The sequence below is a fragment of the Pseudonaja textilis genome, chromosome 2, assembly GCF_049901715.1.
Source record: "Pseudonaja textilis isolate UNSWEBS1 chromosome 2, rPseTex1.2, whole genome shotgun sequence".
NCBI lineage: Eukaryota > Metazoa > Chordata > Lepidosauria > Squamata > Elapidae > Pseudonaja > Pseudonaja textilis.
This window is the reverse complement of record NC_141991.1, coordinates 240,881,226-240,906,949: the sequence shown is the minus strand read 5'-3', so window position 1 is coordinate 240,906,949 and position 25,724 is coordinate 240,881,226. Positions and strand designations below refer to the sequence as shown.

General features: G+C 42.2%; 2 protein-coding genes and 1 long non-coding RNA gene across 4 annotated transcripts in view; 1 reads left to right on the top strand and 2 right to left on the bottom strand.

The window, feature by feature from the left end:
• ALPK2 (alpha kinase 2) overlaps positions 1–1,476 on the bottom strand; it is an 81,922-nt gene extending 80,446 nt beyond the window's left edge. Inside the window, exon 1 of the mRNA XM_087927417.1 lies at positions 109–1,476. Within this exon, the coding sequence (XP_087783543.1) occupies positions 109–1,428 (1,320 nt within the window). The 5' untranslated portion in view covers positions 1,429–1,476. The remainder of the gene's footprint in view (positions 1–108) is intronic.
• LOC148127438 (uncharacterized) lies at positions 1,477–17,908 on the bottom strand. The gene is made up of 3 exons (XR_015742406.1): positions 17,791–17,908; positions 4,827–4,870; positions 1,477–1,534 (listed from the first exon to the last, which is right to left on the bottom strand). It is a non-coding gene; the product is annotated as an uncharacterized LOC148127438 (long non-coding RNA).
• Positions 17,909–23,911: 6,003 nt separating this feature from the next.
• Positions 23,912–25,724, top strand: part of MALT1 (MALT1 paracaspase) — a 45,426-nt gene continuing 43,613 nt past the window's right edge. For both annotated transcript variants that reach the window (XM_026715388.2, XM_087927440.1), the window contains exon 1: positions 23,912–24,166. In XM_026715388.2, coding sequence (XP_026571173.2) covers positions 23,994–24,166 — 173 coding nt within the window. In that variant the 5' untranslated portion in view covers positions 23,912–23,993. The remainder of the gene's footprint in view (positions 24,167–25,724) is intronic.

Below are 25,724 nucleotides of genomic sequence, written 5' to 3'. Positions count from 1 at the left end.
ACTTGAATGGCTCGCATTCTTTCAGGACATGTTGGAATCAAGTACATTGAAGTCACTGGAGTTGCATCTTCTCATAAAGATAGGTTACAGAAATTAACATTTTCTTACCTTTGGCGTAGCCTTTTCCTCTGCTGCTTGGCTTCCTTTTGACGGGCCAGTAATCCATTTGCCTAGCAATCGGTCCCTTTGTTGGCTTCCTTGACCATGAAAGAAAGCATCTTTGTTTGCAACATTGGTTAACCCCAAGGTGGTCTTTCTTTGTCTGTGAAGCGACGTAGCTGAACCAAGATGATTTGTGTCCATCTGAGTTGTATGAAGTTTGGAGTTGCGAAGGGGATTCAGAGGTAGCGCCTTTACAGGATCTTCTGAAGAACGGAGCAGACTGGGCTTCCCTCGCATCGTTTTCTTTCCCACCTGAATTACTCGCTGAGACTTGATTTCCCCCAAGGAGTTTTTGCATTCTGCTGTACCTTCTTTACCTGCCGCTGCTGAGGAAACATCTAAGTGGCGTGAAGGTGATTTCATTGCTGAAGTTCCATCTTCTATGCCTTGTGATCTGAGAGCAGCAACATGACAACCTGAGAAACTGTGGCTACAGTTTTCTTCTCCTGTTCTGGAGTAATTATTTTTGATCACCGGTTGTTTCTGCTTTTCTTTCTTTTTCATACCGGGATCCAGAATCTGCTGTTGTCCAACGGTAAGAGTCATTCCTGTTTGCAAAGTTGATGGTCTGCACGTCGTCACGTTGCTCCTGACAGCTACCTCTTTGGACTTTGATGGATGTCTACTGAAGCCAATGGTGGTCTCCATAGGCATAGTGTTATCTGATACTTGAAATAGGCGAGGCATTTCATTGAGGAAGTAAGAACACCCATCACAATCGGTACTCGGAATTACCTCATCCTCCTCGTCATCACTTTCCAACAGAAACTTCAGCTTTGCTTCCCAGTCCTCATAGATCTCCTCCGTAATCACATCAGAAGATTCAGTATCTTCAAAGAAATCATTCTGAAAACCCTCAGTGGCTTCAATAAACTTTCCATCCAGGTGAGGCTGAGTGCCACTATCCACAGTAAAAAAGGAATTATCTGCTAACTTATCTTCTAGAGGAACCCTGGTTTGATTCTCAGACAGTGTGTCCTTTTCCAAAACTTTGCTGAGGCTATTCTTTCCACATGTCTTGGCATATTCGGTTGTTTGACAAGCAGTTAAGACTTTAGCATTAAAGCAACAGCTGTCCGTGCACTCAGAAATCTGACTTGCTAGGGTGGAATCTACTTGTGAGCTGTCAAATCCATCTACCTTGCCTTCAACAGAATCCCAACATTCTTCACCAGCATCATAAATAAAATGACTAGAGACACTTTGGATTGTGCTCAGAATAAAATTGTCATTTCGCTTCAGAGATGATCCATTGTTAATTTCCATTTTTTTTCCTTCCTTCAAGCAATTAGCATTTTTTGTAGTGGTTTTCTATTGCAGAGGACAATTGTCCCTATGATTTTCTTCATTCACAGTCCAATGGATTCTGGTTCTGGAAAATTTAATCAGAAGGATCATGGGTTAATCACGAGCATTTGATAAGAACTAAAGCTTTTATAATTTTTTGCACCTTTATTTCAGTTTTCTATATGATGACTATTGCCAAGCTAGATATGATATTCTTTAGATTCTCTTGAAGTCAGTTTAAGAAAGCTGAAGAACTGTTTCTTTTTTTAGCCAAACACACAAGCTCGATGCTTGCAAACGTCTAGATTTTAAAACACATAGAACATTAAAGGTTAACCTTAACTATTAAATTTAAAGGCCCTCCAATTCCATCTATGTAATACTAATATCAAACACTTAATATACATTCATTTAACAGGGGCATATTTTAATGTAGGACTGAAGTGTTCTAAATAAGAAGCATTAAATGCCTATCAAATGACAGAATTTCGACCATTTAATATAAAACAGTATTCTGAGATCTAGAATCTAATTTATGACGTAAATCGAATACCAAAGGAGGGAGAATAAATCAAGTAAGCCTGAACTTCTTTAGAGCAGAGATGACTCCAGGATTACCTGCAGAGGTTTCATGTGATTATCAAAGTTAAGACCAGGCCTGGTGGTTCTTCCCAAGGCTTAGGCCAGTATTTTGTTTCACAGGGCAGCTGACCAAAAATCTCTGGACAACTCACAAGCAGGAGATAGATAGAGGCATACCCCTTTTCTGCCATGATTGCTCTGCGGCTACTATTTGAAGGCCAGTTTTCTCTAATACAGGAGTAGCATTGCATCTTTAAGACCAATAATGAATGAATGAATTCTTTATTGGCCATGTGTGATTAGACACCCAAGAAATTTGTCTTTAGTGCATATGCTCTCTGTGTACATAAAAAGAAAAGATACATTCATCAAGAATCATAAAGTACAACACTTAATGATAGTCATAGGATACAAATAAGTTTACAATGTCAGCCTATTGCCCCCAACAATCTGGGTCCTCATGTGATGATCTGGAGTGTATCAAAAATATAACCAAAACCAAAACATAAATAAAGGACCTTTAATGCCTTCAACTTGGCTTCACTGTTCAATTGTTCACAGTTGAAGATTAAACTATTTTCAAAATAACATTCCAATCGAAAGAAATACAGTTCAAAATCAGAGAGCAGATAACAAAGCAAAAACCAAAAACAAACCGCACTGAAGAAAGTTCCACGACAGACCAAGATAATTAATTACAAACTTTAAGAAGATAACCAGGTACAGTCCGTTGGAAGAACGCCAACCAAGATAAACCTTATCCAAGAAAAACCACTCTTTGTCTTCATTTGCTAGCACGCAGGTCCCAACTCTTATGCAGTTCTCACACCTGCAACCCATGAAGAGGATCATGGCCCTCTCCTCCTGAGTAGACCATGTTTTTCCCTAATCCTCTCCTCCCTGCATGCCCTAGGATGGATAGGGGAAGGGCCTGGGTCCTCCTCTGACTGCTCAACTGGCCTCTGCCCTTCCTCAGCCTCTTCCACCACCTCTGCAGCCACAGTTCCACTCCCTGTTGGCCGTCCTTCCTCTCCCTCAGAGTCAGTCTCCACTAGGGGCATGACACCTCATTTTACTGACCTCGGAAGAATGGAAGTCTGAGTCAACCTTGAGCCCCATCAGGATCAAACTCGAGGCTGTGACCAGTTCTAGAGAACCGGTAGCAGAAATTTTGAGTAGTTCAGAGAACCGGCAAATCCCACCTCTGACTGGAGATTTTACACTATCCTTCTCCTGCCACGCCCACCAAGCCAAGCCCACAGAACCAGTAGTAAAAAAATTTGAATCCCACCCCTGGCTCCAGTGGTCAGTTAGACTGCTGTCCTAATGCACAATTTGTTGGAATAAATACCACTGAAAGACTTGAAGAACTAGAAAAATACAGTGAGGAGTTAATAAAGGTATTGAGGAGTTTGGAGATTAAATTCTATGAACAGTGGGTACAGGAAATGGCTATATTTAGCCTAAAGGAGAAATGGCAGAGGGTAGACGTGTTAATCGGTCTTCAGATAACTGAATGGGAAGAATAAAGTTATGGAAAAGCTCCTGATGATAGAACAGCAGGTGAAAGCTTTACTAAGGGAGATCCAAATAAGGAGAATTTTCTGACTGTGTAAGCTATTAAAACTGTGGAATGGCCTGCTTCCTGGAGTCATGGATACTCTGTCTCTGGACGTTTTCAAGCCAAAGTTGGACAGCTATTTGACTGGGATGATAAGAGGAGTTGTCCTTGGGCAGGAGATTGGACTAGAACACGATGGTGAACCTATGGCATGCATGCCAGAGGTGGCACGTAGAGCCCTCTCTGTGGGCATATGTCCCGTCGCCAGCTGTTCTTCTGGTTTCTGGAACGCACATGCGCGCCAGTCAGCTGGTCTTTTGCTGGTGACGGAGCACCGGAAAAAGGTCAAAAAAGGTCAAAAAACAGGCCCTTTTGGGGGCTGTTTTCAGGCCTTTTTCCAGGCCGTTTCCAGCAGAAGTGATATTCAGCAGGTTCTGGCCAGTTCTAGAGAACCGGTAGCAGAAATTTTGAGTAGTTCAGAGAACCGGCAAATCCCACCTCTGACTGGAGATTTTACACTATCCTTCCCCTGCTGCGCCCATCAAGCCACGCCCACAGAGCCAGTAGTAAAAAAAAATTGAATCCCACCACTGGTTTCCAGGCCATTTTCGGGGCTGAAAAACAGCCTGAAAATGGCCCTGAAAACAGCCACAAAGCAGCTGGAAAATGGCCAAGAACGACCCGAAAAATAGCCTGAAAACAGCCCCCAAAATGGCCAAAAAAACAGGCATGCATGCACCAGCCAGCTGGTCTTTGGGTTTCTGGTGCTCGGCATGCACACATGCATGTACATGCCCACGTGTTCTGGTTTGGGCCGTCGGTGCTGAAAAGGTTCACCATCACTGGACTAGAAGATTTCCAAGGTTTCTTCCAACCCTAGGATTGCTTCAGAATAAACTTCAGATTTATAGGATCATATTGTCAATATTGGTGTTTTATAGACAAGTTTCCAGTTTTAGGTTCATTTCTTAGAAATGCTCCAAAAACAGAAAGTGGCAAGAAGATACTTAGGTCATAAACAGATTATCTCCTTGAATTTCATATATGGAAATATCTTCCTGGGTTTTTTTTTTAAACTAATCTCTTGCTTATTCTTAAATTAAATTAACAGTGGTTTCAATTTGCCTGGGAACGCAAGAAAAGAAAAAAACTGCTTTTCCATATTTACAGGGAAACATTTTTAAACATTAGCTTTTTCCCGATCAACAACACAATTCAATTCAAGTTTTCTTACCTGAGGATATCAGAGAATGGGTTTTATATTCAGGCTGTCCTCAGCTGGAAACAAAGAACAGAAAATGATCAGAGCAGTCGCAAATCTACACATTCCATTGTGAATAAATCTGGGACATTTCACGTATGTTTGAATAATCACCACCTATCCATAGATGTGGGAAGCATTCACAAGTTATGCTGACCTACTGAACGTTCACTAACGAGTGTGCTAAAAGTCCTATCTATGGTGTGTTTCCCAGGTGATATGACAGTTATAGAAAATAAGGAAGTTTATATTGATGGAGATACGCAGAAACTACACGTAGGATTTGCTTAAACAAAACAACACTACTGGGACGAGCAGCTCTATCGTTAGCCAAAGTAGTCACTAAGTGGAAAATTACCTGGGCATAATTGTGCTTTTCTCTCCCCACAGCCTCTGGAATGCTCACTCCAGTGCTGAGGTAATTAACAAGAAGGGAATTAATGTTTATATTTACTTTCATTGGAGAGAAAGGGATTTTTAAGAGAGTAAGCAGACACTCAATGGGAATACACACTGGAAAGAATGCAGTGGCATAATTTCAAACAGTTGCTGAATGAGTGATCATTAACCAAGGACTTATGTCAGAGGAAATCAAAATCAAGCTGAATGCAATAGGGATGGGCTATTTAAGAAGACTGCCTGGTTAAATGACAAGAAGGTCAAGAATGAATGTGTATTGAAATATGGGTGGCCTGTATGAAATACAGTACTTACTGTATATATTTATCTAAAAACTGATACGGCCATAACTCTAACATATGAACTCTGGATGGATGGATAGACATATGAGTTGAGGGAACTCATCTTTATACTTGCAAAGTGTAGTTAGTGTTCTGCAATTGTACAAATAACTATGCTGTAATCTATACATATAAAAACAAAATACCACTCACACATCATCACAAAATCTCCAGAACCATAAAGCCTACAAACTTGAAATTTGGCACATATGTTCCTCTTGGCTTCTAGGGGCTCACTAAGAAAGGATTTTTCAAAATGACCATCAGAGCATTAGTATTTCATATATTATTATTAACATGCTCTGGAGCATCATGCTCTGATGCTAAGGAGTTCTACTCCCCCTCCCCACCTGAAAAGAAATCTGTTCCAAATGCAAAACACAAGCAGAGGAGTTTCAGTTTCAGTTTTAGTTTCACAGCGCCAAGCAGCTTTAGTACAGAACAGATGAGCTAAGCCACACCCAGGCTCCTTGCTGTCTCCTTCTTGCTCACACAGCAAATACTGCTTCAGTTTCCAAACATCTTTCCTCTCTCACACACTGATAGGACACTAGCCAGATGGATGCTGGTAGGCAGAGGCAGAATTTTTTTCTCCTAGTTGCAAGCACATGTAAAACTGTCACAGTGGGTGGCAGTGCCAATCCAAACTTAAGTGACCTCAAAAAATGCTCAGGCTAGACTAGTAATAACAATTTAAAATTCAAGAGAAGGAAATATAAATTACTTCCAAATCATTAGCAGCAAAAATATGGAGGTGTCTATTTAATTCACAGCAGTGCAATGCAATTCAATGGCGATTCTGCTTCTTTTATGAACATTAATGATAAAACTATTTCTTAGGGCCATTATATTATATACCTTCCAAAATTCTTCTGCAAAGTCTTCAAGTCATTAATTCTGCAAAAGTCTTTTGATTAAAGAACTCAAATAAGTCTTTGAACATGACCCAAGAGACCCTTGCCAGCTAGCTTAGTACAGAACATAACATGTCCATCTTTTGACAAGGAGGCATAATGACTAAACAAGGAGTTATCCTAATGAGGAGATACATGGCCCTCTCATCATCCTATGTCACAGCAATCTTAACCTCCCCATGAAACTTTTTTTGCTGTCTCTTGTTAGCCAGGAAATAAAATGAGAATGGGAAAGAACCTAGACTTCTCTAAAATCTTAATAAAGTTATTTCATCTGCCTAGACTACCCTGCAAGTAGCACAGGACTAATAATTCACCAGCCAAGCGATTTATATTTAAATTTTACATATTTCACTTGGGACAAACACAAGCGGTAGTAAAAGTCGGTTTCTTGCACAGCTTAACCTTCAATAAGGGAAGAACGGTGCTCGGTGGCTAAGATGCTGAGCTTGTCAATCAGAAAGGTCGGCAGTTCGGCGGTTTGAATCCCAAGCACCGCATAACGGAGTGAGCTCCCGTTACTTGTGTTGCTTCTGCCAACCTAGCAATTTGAAAGCATGTAAAAAATGTGTGGAAAAATAGGGACCCCTTTGGTGGGAAGGTAACAGCGTTCCGTGCACCTTCGGCATTTAGTCATGCTGGCCACATGACCACAGAGATTTCTTCGGACAGTGCTGGCTCTTCGGCTTTAAAAATGGAGATGAGCACTGCCCCCTAGAGCTGGAAATGACTAGTACGTATGTACGAGGGGAACCTTTACCTAACCTTCATTCAATCTGGACACAATTCTAAGTCAAACTATTTCTCTTCCTATTGCACCGAGACATCGTTTGTTTAATTGCAGATGAATTGACTTTGATGGCAGGTATCAGATCTTTTGCCTTGCTTCAGTGCCAGCCTGCCATTGAGTCTGGGTGGGGAGGAAAGCCATTTGGAGGGGGAAAGAGGGAATTCCAAAATACAGGTAGTTCGTTTAGTGACCGCTTGAAGTTACAGCGGCACTGAAAAAAGTGACTCAGGACTGTTTTCATACTTATGACCATTGCAGCATCTCCATGGTCACATGATCAAAATTTGGATGCTTGGCCAATGACTCATATTTATGACCCTTGCAGTGTCCCGATGTCATGCAATCACCTTTTGTGACCTTCTAACAAGCAAAATCAACGGGGAAGCCAGATTCAACTTAACGTTATTACTAATTTAACAACCACAGTCATTTACTTAACAACTGTGTCAAGGAAGGTCATAAAACAGGGCAAAACATGCTTAACAAACTTCTCATTTAACAACATAAATTTGGGGCTCAATTGTGGTCATAAGTCGAGGACTATCTGAAGTTTTTGCCGGCCAGAAACAACATCTCAAGAACACTTGGCCAGAAAGAAGAATGCAGCTGCATTGCAAGGACTACTGTTCCGAAAATATCTGGTTTGAATATGATTGGATACAGGGGAACCAATGGGAGGGCAGATGTGGGAAACAGGGGTATTTCACTGGGGAATTTTTGTGGGAACCTCAGAGTTGGCTTTGCTTCACTGTACATACCTTGACTTTACTAAAACTATATTTCACTCTTAACAGATAATCAGAGTTGGAAGGGACCTTGAAGATCATCTAGTCCAACCCCCCGCCCAAGCGGGAGACCCAACACCATTTCTGACAGATGGGAGTCCAAGTGATGGTGCTCCCACAATTCCGAGGGCAACTTCTGTTCCATTGGTTGATCGTTCTCCCTGTCAGAAAGTTCCCACTTATTTCCAGGTTAAATCTTGTTCAGTTTCCATCCATTATTCCTTGTCTGGCCTACAGGTGCTTTAGAAAATAGCTTGACCCCTTTCCTCTCTGTGGCAGCCCCTCAAATATTAGAAGATCGCTATCATGTCTCCCCTGGTCCTTCTCTTCACTAAACTAGCCATGCCCAGTTCCTGTAACTGTTCATTGTATGTTTTAGCCTCCAGTCCCCTAATCATCCTGGTTGCTCTTCTCTATACTTTTTCTAGAGTCTCAACATCTTTTTTATAATGTGGTGACCAAAACTGAATGCATTAAAATGGAGTCCTGGGTCATTCTTGCCTAGGATTCAAGTCAAGGCAGGACTGATAATTATCCCTTAAACTGGTAATATCCCTTAAAATAGTATTTGACACGTATAATTTAAACCCAGCAGAGCTTCAAACACAATGGCCCAGCCATCATCTGGACATTTTGTGGACATGCTCAGGAGGGCAAACTGCTGCTTTGTAAACAAAAGTGAATGATACAACAATGATCCTAAAATAAAGAGAAAAGCAACCTAGAACTAAGAAGAAATTTCCTGACAGCAAGAACAATTAATCAGTGGAACAACTTGCTTCCAGAAGTTGTGAATTCTCCAACATTGGAGGTTCATAAGAAGATATTGAACATCCATTTGTCTGAAATGGTATAGAGATTCCTAGCTAAGCAGAGGGTTGGACTAAAAGACCTCCAGGTTCCTTCCAACTCTTCTCTTCTCTTCTCTTCAAGGGGATGTTAATGTGTCCGTCATGCCCCATTGGAGTCTGAATCCGAGGAGGAAGGTGAGCAGCTAACATGGACCAGGGGTGTGTGGAGTGGCTCTGTTGCCTGTGGAGAAGGGCAAAATCAGGCTGGGCAGAGCAGGAAAGAGGTAGAACAGTGGAGAAGGGGTTCAGAGGAAGACTAAGGCCCACTCTCTCTTCATCCTAGGGCATGCAGGGAAGAACAGAGAAGAAAGCAACATGGGTTGCATGGCTTATGTGGGAGGAAAGGGCCCTGATTCCCTTTACAAGGCACACCTGGGAATGGAGTTTAAAGGAGAGGCAGATGGGAGGGATGGTTATCGGGAACAAACATTGAATTTATCATGTGTTGGCTGTTATCCGAATTCCTGGCATCCTCCCAACTGGTTTGATTTACTGCCTTGTTATTTCATTTCTGGAACTCTGCCAGATTTATTACCTTATTTTGCCTTGTTGGATTTATAGTTTAAAGTTTTCAGTTTTCTGCATTTGGACTGGAATATCTGCAGCCAAAGGGTGGTACAGGGTCGTGGGAGAGTTTTACTCCAGACCAGAAGGTAACCAGGTCATTGGGGGAAAAGTTGGAGATAATAAAGGAACTCATTTTTATTCTCTGGCTGTGTTGCCTTTATGCCATGCCCCCGGGTCATCACAGTGTCAGTCCTTAATTTATTTCCCTTGAAACTCAGTTCCATTGAGCAAAATCATTAAAGGTAGTTAATCATAGTGGAGTTAACCTCATATTGGAAGTTGTTCCTGACTTCACATGAGTGGTTTCCAAATTTACAGGGTGGGGTAATCATGGTTCTGGAACATAAGAGAGGAAATCCCCATTGAAAGCAATAGAAAGCAATGTGGAACACGATACTGCATGTATACTACACTACGCTATATATAGAACATAATAGAAAACAGGTCATCCATTAATTTTAAAAGGATGGGTGTGTTCTCTTTCAGTCTTACTGTGTGGGGTTTCCCCAGCTCTCTGACTTCTGTATTAATACTTTGCAATTTTTTAAAGTATTTTGATGACAAAGTACTTAATCCTTGGAATATTTGGGGGGGGATCCCTGTAGGAGTGGATTGATGGGAAATAGGGTTTAAAGCGGAGGCGGTATTCAGCAGGTTCTGACCAGTTCTGGAGAACCAGTAATAGAAATGTTGAGTAGTTCGGAGAACTGGCAAATACCGCCTCTGACTGGCCCCGCCCCCATCTATTCTCTGCCTCCCATTGAGTCCCAGCTGATTGGCTGGGTCTTCTTTGGTTGCCCTGCACAGGAGAATGAAGCTGGAAAGCAGGTTAGTGGGGTAGGGAGGGAATGGGGATTTTGCAGTAACCTTCCCCTGCCACCCCCACACCACGCCCACCCAGCCACACTACGCCCACCAAGCCATGCCCTACAGAACCAGTAGTTTAAAATTTTTGAATCCCACCACTGGTTTAAAGGGAGGGAGGGGAGAATCAGTCTCATAACCCTGCCCCAAATCCTAGCCCTAAAGATTGCAACTAATTTTCCCTATCTGTTGACCACAGTTGCAATTAATTTTCCTTATCTGTTGACCACAGCTGTTTGGAGAAAGGCAACTTCACAACCTTACCATTCTTGGTGGTTATTAGATAGTTGTCTAAGATTAGGCTTTGCAGCTATTAGGCTGGTTGTCAATGCATGGAATTGAAATTCAAGACTGATATTACACCAGACTTATTGTCTAACCAATAATACAGGTAGTCTTTGACTTATATTAGTGACCAACAGCACTGAAAAAAGTGACTTATGATCATTTTTCACACTTGTGACCGCTGCAGCATCCCCATGGGTCATGTGATCAAAATTCAGATGCTTGGCAACTGACTCGCATTTATGACCCTTGCAGTATCCTGGAATCATGTGACCTGCTTCTGCAGCCTTCTGACAGGCGAAGTCAATATGGGGAAACCAGATTCACTTAACAACCGAGTTATTTACTTATCCACTGCAGTAATTCACTTAAGCAATGTCGTAAAATGGGGCAAAACTCACTAGTTGGGTTTTTTGGGGAGGGGGGAAACACCTTTGAGATGGGCCACAAATGTCATCCAGAACACTGACAGCATTTCAACAAATAGATAAAGCTGGTACTGGTTGTGTTCATCTGCTGATTGGCACGTTTTGCTGAAAAGAACTATCGCAAACTGTATTGTGCAAGGATAAATAACTATTATGCAAACAATATTGGAAAGGATAACTCCATTCCTGTTTATTCCTTGCCTTTTGTTTACTCCATTTGCTCCACCGTTCTCAAAGATGAACAAATGGGTAAATTATGGGCACACATGTAATTATTCCACTTTGAATGAAACAAGCTTTTATATATTTGATTGTTTCCTTCCCTTTCTTCCCCTGCCACAGAGAAACGGCAGTCAAAACATCTGCTCACTTAAATTGCAAGTATTTTCCTTTGAAGAGGCATTTGTTATTGATGCTTTTCGAATTCCTGTAAGTACATTTGCAATGCTAAGGCTCCCACAAATGTTTCCCCAGTGTTACTTGTTGAACGTATCTACCCTGTATATATACTTACATGGTTTTGTTTTTTTTAACTGCTAGGGAACAAGTTGTTCCAATAGAAGAGAACATAGCTAGCTCGGGGTTAAACTGTTGATGTTTGCTGAGCTTGGTTGTTTGCCTGTAGATATTTCATTACCCAACTAGGTAACATCATCGATGGAAGTGTATGAGTGTGGGGTTTATATGTAGTAGCTAGATGGTTTTGCCATTTTGGTGGATTCCTCCTTGGTGGTTCTTTGATTGTAGTTTTCTGCCTGATGGTTCATTTGGTGTTAATCCCTGCTTATCTAAATATTGTTCACTGGAGTAGTTCTTGACTCTTGATGAATGTATTTTTTTTTTATGTACACTGAGAGCATTTGCACCAAGACAAATTCCTTGTGTGTCCAATCACACTTGGCCAATAAAAGAATTCTAATTCTAATCTGTTGTATAGGTCTCGAATTATGACCACAATTGAGCCCGAATTTTATGTTGCTAAGACAGACGGTTTTTAAGTGCCTTTCACCCCATTTTACAACCTATCTTGCCACAGTTGTTAAGTGAATCATTGCAGTTGTTAAATGGGTTGTCAAGCCCGAAATTGACGTATGTGTAGCCATTTTAGTTAGGCTTAGTATATATTCTTTTTCTTATTTTCTCTGTGGCAGTCATGGGGGGAAGGGTTTCAAGCTTGCCAAAATCCTAAGAGGGGGGAGGAATGGAGATAGAGTTGTTTAGGCTAGATGATTCTTCTTCCCATGGGAAAACGAGATGTCCTTGCTTAGGCCCCTTAAGATGGAGATTTATGACATCAAGCAATGTTGGATTACTTCTTTAGAGAATGTGACTTTTGGGGGTTGTTTCTAACTTGTAATCTTGTGGGGTAATTCCGGGTTGTGTCAGATCAAGAATTACCATGGGCTTTGCCAATTTGATGCTTTCCTAAATAAAAGAATTGGCTTTGGAAGATGGACTTTGCACTTTTCTTTTTAAATGAATTTCATCACTTGGAATCCTGACATGGGCTGTTGTGAGTCCAGGAATATCTGTAGACTTTTGTTTCCCTACTAGGTTTTTTTTTAATTGAATTGTTGGAAGTTAAAACCCATCTCTCTCCTAGGAAAATGAAATATTTTAGGATATACTAAAAAGGCAGAATATTTCCCCTAAAAAAAAAAGTAGAAACTCAGAGAGATAGACACCCCCCCCCCTTTGCTAATGGGCCATTACTCTGGCCTAGGCCAGTCTATTTTACATAACAAAGATCTACTCCAGATAGAGCTATAATAGGAATTGCCTAAAGCCTTCTCATTATATCATCATCCAGCAAGGCTCAACCAAGTCTCGGACTTAGGACAGCCTACAGAGTTGCCCCTGCATGGCCCCATGGGAGTCTGACAACCAATCAGAATACAAGCTCAAATTCAAATCCCAACAGAGGGCATAAAACCCAGGGACTCTCATAGCTAGGCTGAAAGCTAAATCAAACTCATGCGATGTGGAATTTAAACAGGTACAGGAAAAGATTTTTTAAAAATGCACAGAGAAGACAACACTAAAGATGATGAATGCCCTGCGACCACATCACCATGGGAGGGTTTTTCTAAAACAAGGCTATTTTCTTCCCTTCTTTCAAAATGCAAATACTGTTACCCAAAGAACGTCAAATTTCTTTGCTCGGTTCTTTTTAAACAAGAGAATGACTAACAGCCTGGTTATAAGGGTGGGGTGGGGTGAATAATAGTAACCAAGAACTGGGATCGGATGTAAAAAAGACCAAAGGGCTGTAATAATACAGCCATGTAAATGTAATGGCTTTGATCCATGGAGGTAGTGCAGAGGGAAGTTAAGTCTCCTGTGCTTTCTGGAACCTGGGAAACTCAAAGAGAAGAGCATTAAAAGCAGGCATGCTGGTTGGGTTTTGCAGCCACCTGTTATTTTAATCAAGGCCTGGCAGCTGCAGCCAATCATTCAAGCCTTCTTTATGTGCTCATTCACACTGGTGGGGGTTAGTTTGTGTGTGTGTGTTCTTTATCTTTTCACTCTGGTGTGTTTAAAGAAAGGAAGGGAGGGAGCCTTTTCTGCTTCAAATGCCCTTGCACAGCTATTCAAAAGGACAGGCATCCATTGTTCTTTGAATGTACTTTGGACATGGCTCGGTCATTCTTTTAGCAGCCTGCAAAATAAGGTAATATTATATGAGCGTATACACACCTCCTATGACAGATGTTTCTGTAATATTATCTGCAATGTGTGGAGAAGCCGGCGTCACCGAGCATCGCCATCTAGTGGATGGATCCACAGATCACACACAGCTGTCACAGCTTGTAAGCTCAGCGGGAGGTGTGAATTCAATCAACCATAGTTTGTTCAACTACTAACATGATTAAGCAAAGCATGATTTACTGTGATGTACTAGCCCAGCCCAGCCCATAACACCTGTGGTGAGATTTGACCCTCAAATGCTTTGGCAGATTGTTTAGTTTTTCAAAAATTATATTCTCAGATCCAAGGTTACGGCTTCTAATGTAACTAAAAAATAAAATTAAATGATCGTTGGACAATTAAGAATCAATTAGCTGCAATTAATATTTGCTCGGAATAGAAATGGATTCATCAGCCTTTCTGAAATGTCTGAATGGAGAATTATATAGGGAAGTCATTTGTCCCATTTCTGGAAATTAAGGGAAATTATTTATGTTTGAAGATACATGAATGCATGCATGCATGCATGCATGCATGTATGTATGTATGTATGTATGTATGTATTGCTGTACTCCTATTACAAGAACCGTGATGGCACAGTGGATAGAATGCAGTAACACTGCTCATTGCCAGGAATTTGATTCTGACAGGCTCAAGGTTGACTCAGCCTTCCATCCTTCTGAGGTAAAATGAGGACCCAGATTGTTGGGGGCAATATACTGACTCTGTAAACTGCTTAGAGAGGGCTGTAAAGCACTGTGAAGGGTATATAAGTCTAAATGCTATTGCCATTGTTATTGCAAGGGTGCCTGATGGTTTAGAAAAGCTGAACGTGAAATCATGTGGAGTGGGGTCAAAAGATCAAAATGGCACCCACAACTGTTGAAATGAAGCCCCCCTTTCTACATGTCTGTCATACCCTGGTTGGAGTCTGACTCTGAGGGGGAGATTGAGGAGATGACACGGAGCGGAAGTGTGGCTCTGGTGGCTGTGGAAGAAGCGGGGGAAGGGCACAGTCCAGCTGGGCATTCAGAGGAAGACCCAGGGCCACCCCCTCTTCATTCTAGGGCACGCAGGGAGGAACGGAGAAGGGAGCAACCTGGCTTATGGGAGAGAAACAGGCCCTGATCCCTTTCATTAGTTGCAGTTGGCAGAACAGGATATAAGTGGGGCATTTTAAAAGCTCTTTGCTGGAAGCAAAGTGTGCTTTAACTTGGTCAAGGCTTATTCTGGGTTTTGGCATCTGCCCAACTGTGGTTGCTGTGTTATTTTGTGGAAGTCTGCAATTTATCATCCTGGCCTGCCGTGTTAATGACTCCAGTATGGTTTGTGTTGGTTTTTTTAAAATTTCTATTTATTTTTACTTTTGGTTCGGATTGCATTTAGTCTCTTCATAGACTGTTTTTGGAAAAGTTTGATGTCGAGAATAATTGGACATTGAGGCCAAGTTGGAGGCATTAAAGGGAATTTATTCTACTTTTGTGACTGTGTTATTGTTTTGTCACGCCCCAGGTCATGACAATGTCTCATGTGTAGGATGCACATAAAAAGGGACGAGACTTTTGATCACAGCTATTACAGTATCTTGGCTTCCTTGAGCCTTTGCTGACACCTTTGCATAAAACCATTAAAGCAAATCTCACCTCCCCATAAATCCATCTCTCCTCACTCTTCATTACAGCAGTGTAATTAAAAGCTCAGCAGGACAGTTCTGTTTTCACAGCCCTTTGATAAATTGTTGTTGAGGATGCTAGTCAAATCTCTGGAGGTAAGATATTCCCTTGGTTGGCGGGGCGGGGCGGGGGATTTTCAGCATCCCCATTCTGGCTGAATAGTCCAGATGGGTCAGTTCCCCTTGAAGTAGCCAGTTTTAAAAGTGTTTGACAAGTTTTAGGAAAATCAGGATTCCGTCCAGGGGTGGGCTTCAAAAAAATTTTTTAGCAAAGGGTTCTCTGCCTGGTTGCATAGCATAGCCATGGTGGGCCTAGTTGGCCTCCTGCATCACGGTGCGGGGGTGCCTTTCCCGGGCTCCGGTGGCTTTCTTCAAGTCTCTGGGAGGGCAAAAACAGCCTCCCCGGGCTCCAGAGGCTCTCAGGAAGCCGGAAATGGGCCCATTTCCAGCCTTCCCAAACTTCTGGGAGGCCTGTTTTTCACCCTCCCCGAGCCTCTGCGCACACTCTGCACTTATCTGCATCTAAAACAGGCCCCGTGGGGACTCCTGGGAGGGGGTGGGTGGGTGGGGCAGGGCCAACCAGGAGTGGGATTTGGGGGTTCTCCGAACTGCGCAAAATCTTAGCTTGGGGTTCTCCCAAACCCCTGCAAACCTCCAGCATCCCACCCCTGATCCCTTCCCTCACTTAACGTCTCATGACATTTTCCAACATCACCATATTGGAGTGAATTAAAACGTACTATCTTTAATTATATACATCACCATAACATCATCATATTGGAGTGAATTAAAGCATCCTATCTGATTACTCAATCCTAAAGAAAATCAACACTGGAGGACAGGGGTTCACTATGGTCCATGGGGGGCGGGGTCGTAAAGAGCTGGAGACGACTGAGCAACTGAGGTGGGGATCCATACCACGTCAGGAAAACGGAGATCTAATCTAATCTTGGAAGGACAAGATCGAAGGGAAAGCTTGAGTAACTGAAGAATAAGAGGGAAGTTTATTACAGAACACATCAAACCAATAAATGATATATAGAAACTGTTGGTGACAGTTGAAGAACCTAGAGTCCTGATGCAAAAAAAAAACCCTTAAATCAATAAACCAATCACATATTTAAATGCTGCTTTCTGAAAGAAGGATGGTACTATCCTAACTGTACTTTTTAAAGTTATTAAACTTTAAAAGCATTACAATAAATATTTTTGAAAAGCATTGGTTATTTGCAATTATACACACACAGACATACACACACAGACATACACACACACAGTTGCAAATACCAACATATATTATATAGGGGGAGGGAGAGGGACAGAGAAACAGATAGATAGATAGATAGATAGATAGATAGATAGATAGATAGATAGATAGATAGATAGATAGATAGGATAGATAGATAGATAGATAGATGATAGATAGATCTGTACACACACACACAAACACATGTACAGAGACACCACATATATACTCATAGATAACATACATGAGAGCCAGTTTATTATAGTGGTTAAAGTTAAAAACTGTGAGAACAATAGTTCTAATCTTGCCTTGGGTGACCTGGGGCCTCTTTGTCTCAGACCTAGGAAGGAAGCGGTGGCAAATCACCCCTGAAACTCTTGCCAAGAAAACTGTAAGCATTAGTCCAGGCAGGCACCATGAGTCAACACTGAGTGGAAGGCAGAGAATAACTTAAATAGAAGAAATACTGGATGTGTGTAATTTAATTTAAGGGGAGCTAATGAAATCTCAGTCAGGCACAGAGACATGCTGATCCCATCCTAGTCTATTTTTAAATCTGCATCTTGTAACTATATATGATACATTCAACATGTGCGGATTCTTTTCAGCCTACATTTTTCATAGATGCAATGTATATCCAGAAGTATATTAACAAAATCTCGTTAAATTTAGGTATCTTACATGATGACACATACAAAAGGCGAAGGATGTTTTCAAGGTTATTAATACACGGCTATAGTTATTGAAATCATAACTGTTTCAATAAGGTCAAAAGAGGACATTGATTTTGGCTTTGTCCCCCTAAATTACTTTCATCTGGCATTTGAGGAAAGATTTCTACTGACACTGTTTTTGGATATTTTGGAACGTCCTGAAACACTCTGAAGATATTTCAAAACCCCAAAGGAAAACCTAGATCATTTACTATAGATTATATAATTAATAACAAGGGTGATTAACTACAGTATAGTTTAACATGACAGAAGAAGGGGGGAAAAACGCAGCCCTTCAAACTTCATTGTAACTAAACAGAGAATCCCATTCAGCTATACAACAAACCCACAACCTTTCTACTAAATGAAATGGTAAATGAACGCACACGCTTACTTTGGAACGTTGTTGGTAGAAGGGCATCTGTGGCTCGTTCTTTTGCTGTAGTACTCCTGTTTGACAAGTTGTAAATAATTCTCACTTGTAGCCAAGAAGGCTGAAAGTATCAGTGTTGTTTTGCTGGGTAGGATCATATCACTCTGTATGTCCGTAGATTATTTAATCACAACACAGCAGGTGATCCATCCCAAGGATCTTGGGACCTTGATGGGATTCTTTTAAGTCCATCCCTTTGTGCAACACCTTTTGTTATTCAATTTGATTTTATTTATTTTTTTAAAAAACATTGTTTTTTTTAAAAGAAGAAAAACTGTTAGGCTTTATTACTTTTTGACTCAAGTAATAATAATCTATCTATATAAAAGCAAAATACCATTCATGCATCATCGCAAAATCTCCAGAACCATAAAACCTATAAAGTTGAAATTTGGCATGTATGTTCCTCTTGGCTTCTAAGTGCTAAGAAAGGATTTTTTGAAATGACCGTCAGAGCATTAGTGTTTCATATATTATAATTAACACGCTCTGATGCTAAGGAGTTCTATTCCTTCTCCCCAACTGAAATCTGTTCCAAATGCAAAACACAAGCAGAGGAGTTTCAGTTTCAGAGCAGCAACCAACTTTAGCAACCAACTCCAGAACAGTTGAGCTAAGCCATGCCCAGGCTCCTTGCTGTCTCCTTCTTGCTCACACAGCAAATACTGCTTCAGTTTCCAAACTGCCCTCAACTGTCTCACACACTGACAGGACGCTTGCATACTGATGGACGCTGGTAGGCAGAGGCAGAATTTTTTCCCCTTATTTTCCTCCCCAAAAACTAAGCCCAACCACATATGACCTTTGTAGTATCCTCATGATCATGTGATCAAAATTCAGATGTTTGGCAATTGGTTCAAACTTATGACCATTGATGTGTTCCCAAGTTCAGGTCATCACCTTCTGCAGCCTTCTGACAAGCAAAGGCAATGGGGAAGCCAGGTTTACTAAACAACCGGGTTACTAATTTATCAACTGCATTGATTCGCTTAATAACTGTGGCAAGAAAGGTTGTAAAATGGGGCAAAACTCACTTAACAAATTCCTCACTTAATAACAGAAATTTTGGGTTCAATTGTAGTCATAAGTAGAGGACTATCTATCCTTTGGGGAAGTTTGACCTTGAAATGGAGAGTGTTCGTTTTTCCACAATAAGAAAATGGTGTCTTGAGGTTCTGTAACCTTTTCTCCCAATCTTTTTCCCTGATGCTGTTATTAGCTTTCTTGGAACATGGCTGAAGGAATTTCTTCTACCTCATTCAATAAGGATACCTAGAAGGGCCTATTTTACGAGAAGGAATGTTTAAAATTAATTCTGAAACACATTGGCTTAGTTATTCAGGAGAAATTAAAATAGCCTGCTACAATCAAGCAACACTTTTTATATGAATGCATAATCGATAGAACAGCCTCGCCAAAGGCCTACAAATTTAAAAATCAGATTTTAATAGTCTACAGATTTCTAGAACTAGTATAAACAATATGTAAACATTTATTGCCCGACCAATCTTGCAATGAAGTTACATAAACGATTTTCAAGTTATGGAAACTTCAGGGGGTTCACTGCAAAGCTAATTTGAGCTTCCAACCGAGATAGCTATTGTGCAATTTTCCTCATTAAAAGAACTTTAAAGGTATATATGAACCAGCTGATACTGTCTTCCATTCGCATCCTTTCCCTAAGCTCCCCCTTGGGTCTTCAGCCTTTACTCTTAACATATAGACAGGAAAAAAATCCATTAAAAAGAGAAAACTAGAAAAGCGTGCTATGCCTTTTATCTGTGGAAATGGGAATTGTCCATCTGGAGTTACTCTGAGTGCTATTTTCCAAAAGATACCTTGCTGTGCAGAAAAAGAGCTCTTTTATGCAAAAAAAAAAGCTCCATCAATCGATACAATCACATTTAAAAGATTTTATTGTCTGCCTCAGCTTAAATAAAACAAAGGAATATATCATTGGTCTAAGAACAATAATTCATGCACTGGTAAAGAATAGAATGGGAATAGAGAAGAGAAGAGAGAATAGAATAAGAAGAAAAGACAAGAGAGAAGAGAGAGAAGAGAAGAGAGAATAGTGAATAGAGAAGAGGAAAGGAGAGGAGAGGAGAAGAGAAGGGAAGGGAAGGGAAGGGAAGGGAATAGAAATAGAAGGGACCTTGGAGATCTTCTAGTCCAGGGGTGTCAAACTTGATTTCATTGAGGGCCACATCAGGGTTGTGTTTGACCTCGGGTGGCCAAGGTGAGTGTGGTCAGCTCAACGTCACTCATGTTAAGGGCGCCTGTGGTGACCCCAGCGTTCTGCCAGCAAAAACGGGCTCCCAAGCTCTGTTTTCGGCTGCAATGGCCTTCTGCAACCCTCTTCCAGTGAAAACGGAGCTCAGGAGGGTCTCGTACATGGCCTTCCCAAGCTCCATTTTTACTGGCAGAGACATCGCATGCCAGTCCCTCGCTGTTTCCGGGGTGTCCCTGCAGAGCAGTGGAGCAAAGGAGCCTGCCGGCTGGATCTGGTCCCCGGGGCCTTGAGTTTGACACCCCTGTTCTAGTTCAACCCTCTTCTCAGGCAGGAAACCTTATATCATTTCAGACAAATTGTTGTCCAAACTCTTCTTAAAAAGCACCCGAGGACAGGACAAGAAGCAATGGGTGGAAATGAATCAAGGAGAGAGGCAACCTAGAACTAAAAAGAAATTTCCTGACAGTTAACAGATAACAGATAATCAGAGTTGGAAGGGACCTTGTAGGTCATCTAGTCCAACCCCCCGCCCAAGCGGGAGACCCTACACCATCTCTGACAAATGGCAGTCCAGTATCTTCTTGAAAGTCTCAAGTGATGACGCTCCCACAACTTCCGAGGGCAACTTCTGTTCCATTGATTGATTGTTCTCATTGTCAGAAAGTTTCTCCTTATTTCCAGGTTGAATCTCTCCTTGTTCAGTTTCCATCCATTATTCCTTGTCTGGCCTTCAGGTGCTTTAGAAAATAGCTTGACCTCTTCCTCTTTCTGGCAGCCCCTCAGATATTGGAAGACTGCTATCATGTCTTCCCTGGTCCTTCTCTTCACTGGACTAGCCATGCCCAGTTCCTGTTCTTCATATATAGTTAGAACAATTAGTCAGTGGAACGACTTGCCTCCAGAAGTTGTAAATGCTCCAGCACTGGAAGTTTTTAAGGAGAGATTGGATTGCCCACAGAAGACTGAGAACAGCAGATTGGAAAAGGGAGAAACGCAAAAGATCACAGAATGGAACGTTCTTGACATGGGATGGCTCAGGCTAAAGATTCCAGGTTCTGTCCAAACTGAAAAAAAACATGTTGCAAGTTCCACTTTAAAGAAATAATTACAAAAACAGTCTCTGAGCAAGTCCATCTTGGAGAACAAAAATATATCCAGACTCAAAAAGATATGGTCTCCCTCAACTTCGGGTTCATTCCTAGCAATTATCTGCCCACCCTTGTATTACTTTCTTAGCGGTAGTCCCAAAGTTCACGAACCACTTCATAAATGCATGGCCCAATATAGGAGAACAAAGCCGGACTAGATTCAGCAGTCCATCTGCATTTAAAAGAGAATGGTCATTCTTTTGAAGGCAGCAAAGTCCAGATTTTGGACAGAAAGGACCTCTGGTTTGAAAGAGGGGTCAAAGAGGCCATCTTTGTCAATATTGAACAGCCCTCTCTCAACAGAGAAGGAGGAATACAACATCATCTACCTCCAATCTACAACACAGTCTTTTCAACAGTTCCAAGAAGGCTCCACACCCATTTGCACCACTTAGGAGACCCTGAGGACACAGATAAACCTCCAGATGGCCTTAAAAGAATGCAAATGACCAGCTGCCGGTAAAACCTTCCATTCCTCACCATCTAGTCAGAGCTGAAGAAACTTCTTGAATGAGGATGAGAAGTGAAATGTCTTCAAAGAAAAACAAGGAAGTCCAGTTAAATATTATTTAACATGGGACCTACTGTACAAATGGCTAGAAAACAGATGCAGTGATTAGTAACTCTATAATGGAAAAAGATTAACAAAATAGTACATCCATCCATCCCTGCTATAAGTAATATTACTAATGGATTGTACTTGACTACAGATTATATTCTATAGAGTGATTAGAGATGAAGACTACATGGTATAACTGTGTGAATACGGTTATAATTATGATGTAAAATAATATGTATATTCAAAAGAAATTACATTGTATAATTATGTGAAAAATCAGGGTGTATAAAACTATGTATAGTTAAATGAGATTTGATATAATAGTACACTGGCGTTGCAGAAGTGGAAACGTGATGTATAACAAATGAAAATGTACAATAATAGTTTAAAATGAAATAGAAGGAAATAGAAGCTACATTACGGGCTTCTTGGATATTAATAAACTTTTGGTGTCCTTCTGCATGTAATGATTTCAAAAATAGTACTTAAGGTCTGGGAAATCACTCAGAGGTCTCCAGGGTTGGGGAGGTGATGTGTCCTATAAAACTTATTGAATAATATATATAGTAAAATATAAAATACAGTTAAGCCATTAAAAAAAAGTCCAGCTGCCTCTTGAAAAAGCACCTTTGGGACAACCGTGTCTTGGATGACTGAGAATCTCCAAGCCATTTCTTAGTGGTAGTACAGAAGTTGCTTTCCACTTCCCTATTCCCAGTGTAATTTATGACTAATTTATTCCTTTTAGGGGATTCAGCAAAGGTTCCCCCTGCCATCACCAGTAAAAGCTTCCTTCTAGGCTACCGTGACTCCCAGCTATCTCCCAGTCTACCTGGATGGTCAAAGGACAAAGTGATCTGGTCTTGCTGAGAGCTTAATGACAGTTTAAAAATACAAAAGAAGAATATAAAATAATAGAGTCCTTAAAACTGGGAAAGTCCTCTTTTAATTCCTAGAGGGACCAACAACAAAAGCAGTAAGTTCTACAGGAAAGGCATCCCCTTCATAAGACAAGGCCCAAGATGATGTTTTTGACACCAAGTCAGCCAGAAATTCATCAAATTATGTAGAAATAAGCCACCCAAGAGGGGACGCGGCGGCTCAGTGGCTGAGATGCTGAGCTTGTCGATCAGAAAGGTTGGCAGTTTGGCGGTTTGAATCCCTAGTGCCATATAATGGAGTGAGCTCCCATCATCGGTCTCAGCTTCTGCCAACCTAGCAGTTCGAAAGCATGAAAAAATGCAAGTAGGAAAATAGGGACCACTTTGGTGGGAAGGTAACAGTGTTCTGTGTGCCTCTGGCATTTAGTCATGCAGCCACATGACCATGGAGACGTCTTCAGACAGCGCTGGCTCTTCGGCTTTGTAATGGAGATGAGTACCACCCCCTAGAGCCATAAACAACCAGCACGTAGGTGCGAGAGGAACTTTTACCTTTACCTTTAAGCCACCCAAAGTTAGAATTTATTATATTACCTACTGTACTGTCTAAGTCCCTTCTCTCTTTAACAGCTTCCTTGCTAAATGGACAAACTGCAGATATTGCATTGGGAAACTCCAGAAAATAATAGGATTAAGAAGGTTTTTGCTATCTTGTACTAAATGCAACAAAAGTTATCTACCCAAAAGGACAAATGTAATCAACCCAATGTAAACTAACTAACGTTTTGAAAGAAATCACATAGTTTTGACATATTGTAAACAACCAAGAAACGTTCTGTATAAACGTCTAGCTTTGATTTTTCAGGGCGCCTGATTTGGACCTCTGTCCCAAGCCTGAAGAAGTTCTCTATTTCTTCCTCCTCCTCCTCCCAGCGGGATTTATTGGCCACTCAGGCCGGAAAACAGAAGCCAGTTGTGGCTCCAGCACTGCCTTCACCTGGGAGGTTTCCCAGGGTGGACTGCAACCTTGGTGATTTCCGAGTGGTCTCCCATCCAAGTAGTAATAACCAAGCCTAGCTTCGGAAAAGAGAAAAGGTCGCCTGTCCCCCAACTTTCCAGTTTCTTCCGAGGCGCGGCGGGGCTCCCACGCAACCCCAGTGTACCCGCCGCCGCTGCCACCGCCGCCGCCCTTGGGCTTCCTGCTACCGGGGAGATTCCCCGCCTGCGCCTCTTCCTCCGCCTCGCCTCCGACCCCGCCTCTGAAGCGGCGACGGCCCTTCCTCCTTTCCTTTCGCTTTCCCTGCCTGCCAAAGCCGTCCGGGCTTCGCTTCGTTCCTGCCGGGATGGCGATGGCGGCGGCGGCGGCAGCAGCACCGCCGACTGTCCCGCTGCTCATCCACCGGCTGGCGGAGCGCCTGCTGAGGAGTCTCAGCCACCTATTGGATCGCGCACCTCCGGGCAAGGGCTGGCGGGATTTGGCGCAGCTTGCGGGGAGCCGCGTCGGGCTCCGGCTGAGGTGAGAGAGCTCGGCAAGGAGAGGGAGGAAGGGGTGGATTGCCCGGGCGGCGGACGGAGAGAGGGATCCCCGAAGCCGCCGTGAAGGGAGACCGGATCCTTCGAGGATCTCAGGGCTTCCCTTTTCTCGCTGAGGGGAGCGCCTCGTCTGGCCGCTGGGAGGCAAAAAGGAGGCGTGTCTGGACACAGGTGATCCTCGACTTACAACAGTTTGCTTAGGGACCGTTCAAAGTTCCAAAAACTCAGGACCCAGTTTTCACACTTAAGGACCACTGTAGCATTCCCAATGTTATGAGTTAGGTCAGGTGATCAAAATTCAGCAGCTTGGCAACTGACCTCATAGTTATGGTGGTTGCAGTGCCCCGGGGGCTCACCTGATTCCACCTTTTGGGACCTCCTGACAAGCAGGTTCAGTGGGGAAGCTAAATTCACTTAGCGACCGTTTGGTTTAATTTAACAGCTGCGGCAAGAAAAGTCACAGAATGGAACAAATGTTTCACTTCAGAAATGTTTCGCTTAACAAATGTTTCGCTTAACGACAGAAATTTTGGGCTCGATTGCAGTTGTAAGTCGAGGACGGCCTGCATTTGGGTCATGGCCCAGGATGGCGCCACCGTCAAATTCAGAGGCTTCTGAAGATCCTGGAATAAAGACCAAAGCAGCTAGTTCTCATGGCTGTGTCTTGTCTCCTGGGTCTGGATGGAAGGCCACTCAGACAGCCAGGGGCTAGAAACAGAAGTGCCTGGCTCCATCTGTGTTGAGGGCCTCCTCCAGAGAACTTCTGATGGTCCCAAAGATAATGATTTCCACATCCTTGTTCTGTATAGGCTTCAAGTTAACTTTGACACGACTTCCTCTTCCTTGGTGAGAAGTCAAGGAGTCGCTGTAGGCGGTTTCCAAAACAGTCAACAAGCGCAGTCCAGGAAAGAATCAATCATGGGTGCTCAGAAGACTAGGACTAGGGGTGACATGATAGCAGTATTCTAATACTTGAGGGGCTGCCGCAAAGAAGAGGGGATCGATTTATTTTCCAAAGCACCAGAAGGCAGGACAAGAAACAATGGATGGAAACTAATCAAGGAGAGAAGCAACCTGGAATTAAGGAGAAACTTCCTAACAGTGAGAATAATCAACCAGTGGAACAGCTTTGCCTTCAGAAGTTGTGGGTACTTCATCACTGGAGGCTTTTAAAAAGAGTCTGGACAGCTATTTAATGTGTAGGATCTCCTGCTCGAGCAAGGGGTTGGACTACAAAATCTCCAAGGTCCCTTCCAGCTCTATTCTGATTGAACTGAGACTTGCCTGTATGCAAGACAGTTTGGTTTACATACTGGTCAGTTTGGTTAACATGCTGGTCTAAGAGCCAAGAGATCAAGTTCTAGTTCCACCTTAGGCATGAAAGCTGACTGGGTGACTTTTGTGCCCGTCTTGCACTCTCAGTCCAAACCACCTCACAGGGGTGTTGTTGTGGGGAAAGTAGGAGGAGGAAGATGTATGTTCACTGATGCAGGTTACTTATAAAGTAATAAAGGCAGGATAGGTAAAGGTAAAGGTTTACC